Raw genomic sequence first — 7,500 nt, 5'->3', positions numbered from 1 at the left:
AATTTAATAAAACGAATCTTATTCTTAATATTATATATATATATATATATATATATATTTATTTATTTATATATTTATATATATATATATATTTATTTATTTATTTATTATTTTTTTATAATACAAATAATATTATACAAGCTTTTACATATATATATATATATATATATATATATATGCATTCCCATGATTTTGCCTATTATATAATATTATATAGGGCACCTAACACATTTAAAAAAAAAAAAAAAAAAATTTACATATATGTATTATATATATTATTATGCCTCTATTAAATTTATCTTTATATTGATAAATTTTTTAATTTTTTTCTAGGCCCTTAAGGGTTATAAATAAAAAAAAAAATGAAATATATAAAATAATAATAAAGTATTAAAATAAAAAAAATATTTATATATATAAGATCAAAAGGAACATATTAAAGATGAACATATATAGTAAAAACCCTAATATGTCAGGAATAAAAACAGAAATATGAACTACTTATTAAACATTTATAATATTTATATATATGTACATTTATATACTCATAAAATTAATAATGTGAACGAATTATAATTTATATTTACAATTAAGAAACAAAAAAAAAAAAAAAATGTATAATATATTACAAATGATGGTCCGAAAAAATATATTTCTATATCTATATAATAATAATAATATCAAGTAAAATATATATATATATATATATATATATATGTAGGTATGTCCTTTGTTTTTAATTTTATAGGAATGATATATAAAAAAAAAAAAAAATGATTATTTTAAAAAGTGCTGTTAATATTTTATTTATAAATGATCATCTACAAATCATTTCAAATTATGCCTTATGTGTATTGTGACATATATAATGGGAGGACTAAAAATTTGTAAGAAATTTCAAAGGACACTTGTAAATATCATAAAAAGAGATTACAGTTCAACCAATTTTAAGGTTCAAAGAGAATATAAAAAAATAAATACACTCATGTGTTATATTCAAAGATGTATAGATGAAGAACATGAAAAGAATAAAAATTTACTGTGTTTTAATAACATGTATTGTCAAGAAAATAATTACCATATGTTATTCTACATACATATGCTAAGAATATCTTACCTTTTAAAAAATATGACAGTAAATGAAAATAAATGGTTACATATATATAAAAAAATGACAACTCTCTATTTTCTGGACGAACAATATTTTCATATAAAGAAAAAAGAAAAAAATTATAATGAAAAAAATATTTTAAATGACAATATAAATGTTACAGATAATCAAATGAAAACCAATATTATTGTTAATAATGATATAAAAAATATACCTCCTCATACAATAGAAAGAAACATATGTGATAAATATAATCTCTTTACATTATATTCAAATTATTTATTTGTATATGAAACCATATTAAATAAAATATATAATTATTTATCTATATATAATACAGATGATATGTTATTGTTGTTAAATATATGTGATCGTTTCTTTCATATCTTCTTCAATGTATGTAATAATAATAAGCACAAGCGTATGAACAAATTAAATTATATATATATATCTTCAAATAAATATAATTATATTCACAACAACAACAATAATGATAATAATAATAATAATAATAATAATAATAATAATAATAATAATAATAATAATAATAATAATAATAATAATAATAATAGTAATAATAGTAACAATTTTAAAATAAGAACAAAGGGGGAGGAGAATATATATAAACATCGAAGTAATCATAAAGATATATTTATTTATCAATATGAAGATATATATCATTTAAAATATTATCAAATATTTATAAATATAATAAATTTATTGACAAATATATTAGATACAATAAATTATAATAGTATAAATTCTGCTCAATTAATAGAACTTATCAATATATTTTATAGAATTACAAAAAAAGGAATAATAAATGAAAAGCATATAATTAAATTATTTCAAAATAATATTCATATTTTTAAGGATATAATAAAATGTCCATATACATATAATGATATAATTTTTAAAATAATAAATATAATGCATAAATCTAAAATTATTAATTATAATATTATCTTTCCAATTGTTATAGAACTAAAAAATAGAAACATAGATAAATATCCTATAAATATAAATTTTTTTGAAATATATTTAAAATTATTAACATTAATAAATATAGATCCACCATATAATCTATATATATATCATTGTTGTAAAGAATATATATTAAATAATATATATAATATACAACCATCTAAAGTATACAAATTCTTCTTTATATCAAGTATATTAGGAATATATAATCTTTCAATTATAAATATATATATAGATTATATTTTTAAAAGAAAAGATTCACATTTAAATATTTCTTCCACACACAAAATTTATTACACTTTATTAGGATGGAACATTATATATAATACCATTCTTAAAAATAAATATAAGCACAAAGAACGTAACATCAAAATTATACTCATAAATTTTTACAACAAAAATATTCATTATATTTATGATAATAAATGTATGCACATTAATAGTTATTATGATAATCTATTTGGGAAGTTGAAATATTTATTATATTTTTATAAAAACAAATTGATAAGTGAAAAAAAAAAAAATAATAATATTAAAAATAAAAATAATAATAATAATAATAATAATAAAAATAATACACATAAGAAACATAACAATGATAGTAATTATAATACACATCATAATAATAATGGTATGTATATATCTTTAAATAATAATATACATAATATATATACAGAAAAAGAAAATTATCAGTTCAATCAATTTTCTATTTATTCCATTTTGAAACAATATTATCCTAACATCATCAATGAATATACAACAAATGAACTTATCAGTTTAGATATTTTTCTATATATACATAAACAAAATTCTTATAAAAATATTGCTATAGAATTTAACGGTAGAACACACTATAATTTATTAATTAATAAAAAAAAAAAAACTTCATATCCACAGACATATACAGACACATATCAAATGGTTGAAAATTATAATACAAAATATAAAAAATGGATTCTATCAAATTATTCATTCAATATCATATATATTCCTTATTATAAGTGGAACATGTTAACGCATAAACAAAAAGAAAAATATCTTACAAAAACTATAAATATGTGTTGTGATATAAAGAGTAATATAAACACACCATGATTATATATATATATATATATATATATATATATATGTATATATTATATGTATAAATTTTTTTTTTTTTTTTTTTGTTTTTTGGGTATAATTATTACACTCGTAATTATACTATACATACACAAACACATACATATATATATATATATATATATATATATATATAATATTTTTTATTGTTTTAGTTCTTTTCTTTTTTTTGTCCATAATAAATTAACATTTAATTAACATTTAATTGACATTTGTTTAACATTTGTTTTATATAAATTTTTTAAAATTGGCTATTCCTTTCTTCCAACATTTCTCTCTTGAACAATTGTAATTCATCCTGCGAATATATAAATAAAAAAAAAAAAATTATTCCTTCTATTTATTCCTTTCCATATCTTTTTGTTCCCTCATAGTTCTACCTGTATATAATCCGTAGATATAATATCGTATATGGTAGGTCTTTCTTTCCAATCCTTTTTCAACATCCAATAACATAAATCTATTAAATCCTTCGAAACGTTATCTGGTAATGGATCTGGCTAACCAGTAGTATAAAAAAAAAAAAAAAAAAAAAAAAACATATATATATATATATATGTGTATAAAGCGTATGATATATATATGTATATTTTTCTTTTTGTAATACCTCATCTTCACATATTTTTTGTGCAACTGACAACATGTTTGAGTTATTAGATTTAAATGGTGGTTTTAAACTTATAAGTTCATATAAAATAATTCCAAGAGACCAAATGTCTGCAGGGAAACTATAATTTATATTCTGCAAAAAGGGAAAGAATAAAAAGGAAATAATAATAATAATAATAATAATATATATATTTTTAACATATACATATATATATATATATATATTATACATATTCCATTTAGAAAAAAAAAAAAATTATTATACCTTACAAATTTCTGGTGCCATATATCCTATAGTACCACATAATGTATTTGTTTTTTCTGTTTGTTCTATAAATTTTGCCAAACCGAAATCTCCTATCTTAGCTCTTTCTTTTTCGTCTAAAAATATATTATTACATTTTAAATCTTAAAAAAAAAAAAATTATAAATATATATATAATATATATATATATTATATGTGTGTGTATGTATGTTTCCCCTTATTTTGTAATTTTTTTTTCAATAATCCAGATTTCACCTCTGTGTATTAATTTCTTATCATGTATAAATTTTAGAGCCATAATTATTTGTAATAACCATCTTTTTATTTTCTTCTCAGGGATTGGAGTTTCTAATTCTTTATGTTTTTTTATCACCTTTCCTAAATCCCCCTCTTAATAACAAAGACAAAAAAAAAAAAAAAAAAAAAAAAAAAAAAAAAAAAAAAAAAAAAAAAAAAAAATTACACACATATTATATATATTATATATATTTGAAAAAAATATGATAACTTTATCTTTCATTATTATCCTAATCGTATTTTTAATTTCTATTATTTATTATAAATAAAAAAATTCTACTTATGCAATAATCCATTGCTACATATAAAACACAATCCTCAACGAAAGCTTCTTTATATCGAACTATGAAAGGATGAACTGACATTTTAATGAGGGCCTATATAAAAATAGGAATATAAAAAAAAAAAAAAAAAAAAATTATATATATATGTATAAATCTATACATATCCACAACAGACGAAAAAAATTTTTTTTTTTTTTTTTTTAATTTTCACTTATTATTATGTCTATTTAATCCATTCTATATATAAATGTTATATATATATATATATATATATATATATTTATATTATATATATTGTACTTATTACTCTTATCTCATTGACTACATTCATTTTTTCCTTGCTGTTCATACATGATATGTCCAACTCCTTAATTACAAAACTAATTCAAATAAAATAAATTATATTATAACATCAAATGATATAATATTTTTATATATATGATTACTTTATGTTATCATTTATCTACTTATAATTATGCACACATATATTCATGTACTTATATATATGTTAATATTTATATGTATGTATAATATATTAATATAATATATACACACATTTTATATCTATATTATTTGTTTTAATATACATTTTCTCATGCTCATCTTTAACAGCAGTTACAATTCCAAACGAACCCCTACCTATACTTTTTACCACCTCATAAGGACCTATCATTTTGGGTTTAGACATTTTTAATAATAATCTAATTATTTATAATTTATATATGTATACATATAAATATATATATATATATATATGTTTACATTTGTAATTACCAATCTTAAAATCATTTGAACATTTCTTATATATTAATATATTTATATTTTATTCTTTACTTTTTTACACATATTATATATAACACAATGTATATATGTTGTATATACACATATCTACTATGAACATATAACCATAAAGATTTCCGAAATTTTATAATGAATTAAAAAATATACAAATATACAATATAATCTAAGGAGAAAGAATAAAAATGTTATTAATAAATCACAATTATTATTTATAATTATTCATTCGTTTAAAGGACTAATTAATTATAACACTCTAAATATATAAATATCAGCTTCAGACAGAAAAAGTAAAAGAAAAAAAAAATTGAGCACATGAATTAATCATTTCTTTTTTAATTAAATTTTTATATCAATATTAGAAATGTTCTGAGTTTATTTAGCTGTATATAAGCAAATATATTTAATATATATATATATATATATTAATAAGAATCCATATTTAAGATAAATGAAAAAATTAAACACACAACCTAATAATTTTATAAACCCTTGTAAGTATATACACATATAATATTATAATTCTTGCTTCCATATAACATTAATTTATTAAATATACAAATATTAATAGTATAGTAAGGGGTAACAATTAGGTTCATAACTATTTACGTTATATTAAATAAATTTTTTTTAAAAAAGCAATCTATTATATATATATATATAATTAATATAGACTAATATACTAAACAAATTAAATTACGTATACACACATAAAATGTGTGTATTTTTTTTTTTACCTTCATATTTCCTAATAGTAATAGTATTTAAAAATATATATATAAATAAACAACAACAAAAAAAAAAAAAAAAAAAATAAAAAAAAAAAAAAAAAAAAAAAAAAAAAAAAAAAAAAAAAAAAAAAAAAAAAATAAAAATTTTTTTTTTTTTTTTTTTTTTTTTTTTTTTTTTTTAAAAGACATTTAAATTGGAATAAATAATATAAGTAAAAAATATTTCTTCCAGTGGTAATTAAATATATATATATTAATATATATAATCCTTTTAAAGTACATCGTATATATTTTCAACTATATCCTTTTAAGCATATGAACAGTAAAGGTTTCTTTGGAACATTTGTGGAGTTTTTGCAATTCTTATACTTGGGAATCCTGAGTCCTTTGATTTGTAGATGCTGATACTTGAAAATCGTTTTTCTTTTTCTGGACCTCCTTTGCATAATGGGTTTCCAATATTTGCGAATTTTGGATAAGATGGTAAGAAATTACAACTAACAGTTCCACAGAAGTTTTCTTGTGTAATAGTATCTACAGTTGTATCTTGATCAGCTTCCATATTAATGGTTGCATTAGAATCTACCTTTTGGCTAGTTAAGTCATTTAATAATTGGATTTCTTTTTCATCAGCAAGACTTATAGTTTGGTTTTCTTTTAATTCGTTGATTGGTATTTCTTCTTTATCTTCTACTTCTTTACTTATATCAATGTGTGGGCAATTAACCTCTGGAACTTCCATTATACTTTCTCTTTTTGATGTTTTTAATACTGGGATTACTTTTTCTACAACCATATATCTTGGAACAGTAATAATTCTTTCTCTGTTAACATATACTGGGACTTCTACAATTTTTTCAACAGTTTTTATTTGTGGGACTTCAACAATTTTCTCTTGGTATATAATTTTATCTACATTTTTTACTTTTTCAACATATACAGTTTTGGGTTTATACACATTTTTATACTTAATAACTGGCCTTATCTGTTCCACTATTCTTTCTACAGTTTTTATTTGAGGTACTTCTACAATTTTTTCAAGATATACTTCTTTGGGTATTTCAACTATTTTATTTTGAATTATGGGTTCTAATACCTTAGGTGGTAATTGTTTATTTACTACTTGGGGGTATGATTCATTTCCATTTATTTGTCCATCAAAAACATTATCTCCTTTGCAGCAAGCTAAATTCTGATTTGTAGAACACATTTTTCTTAAAATTTGTTTTTTTTAAATTATATTTTATTATCTTTTAATTAGGATAATTCTACTGATCTAAGTACTATTCTATATATATA

At 18.5% G+C, this 7,500-nt stretch overlaps 3 protein-coding genes across 3 annotated transcripts; 1 reads left to right on the top strand and 2 right to left on the bottom strand.

The window, feature by feature from the left end:
- Nucleotides 1–868: 868 nt before the first annotated feature.
- PGSY75_0526000 (putative RAP protein) lies at nucleotides 869–3,190 on the top strand (the record flags this gene model as incomplete). Its single annotated transcript, XM_018784541.1, has 1 exon — nucleotides 869–3,190. The coding sequence occupies one exon, from the start codon at nucleotides 869–871 to the stop codon at nucleotides 3,188–3,190; it is 2,322 nt and encodes a 773-aa protein (XP_018643196.1).
- A 268-nt stretch (nucleotides 3,191–3,458) lies between these two features.
- On the bottom strand, nucleotides 3,459–5,360 carry PGSY75_0525900 (NIMA related kinase 2; the record flags this gene model as incomplete). Its single annotated transcript, XM_018784540.1, has 8 exons — nucleotides 3,459–3,515; nucleotides 3,598–3,717; nucleotides 3,825–3,959; nucleotides 4,092–4,234; nucleotides 4,347–4,481; nucleotides 4,669–4,765; nucleotides 4,980–5,052; nucleotides 5,260–5,360. 8 exons carry the CDS (start codon nucleotides 5,358–5,360, stop codon nucleotides 3,459–3,461), a joined length of 861 nt encoding a protein of 286 aa, XP_018643195.1.
- A 1,148-nt stretch (nucleotides 5,361–6,508) lies between these two features.
- PGSY75_0525800 (putative inner membrane complex protein 1g) lies at nucleotides 6,509–7,411 on the bottom strand (the record flags this gene model as incomplete). Its single annotated transcript, XM_018784539.1, has 1 exon — nucleotides 6,509–7,411. One exon carries the CDS (start codon nucleotides 7,409–7,411, stop codon nucleotides 6,509–6,511), a length of 903 nt encoding a protein of 300 aa, XP_018643194.1.
- Nucleotides 7,412–7,500: the final 89 nt, after the last annotated feature.

The sequence above is a fragment of the Plasmodium gaboni genome, chromosome 5 (assembly GCF_001602025.1).
Source record: "Plasmodium gaboni strain SY75 chromosome 5, whole genome shotgun sequence".
Classification (NCBI taxonomy): Eukaryota; Apicomplexa; class Aconoidasida; order Haemosporida; family Plasmodiidae; genus Plasmodium; species Plasmodium gaboni.
Note: the sequence above shows the minus strand (reverse complement) of the source record. Positions and strands in the feature narration are given on the sequence as shown.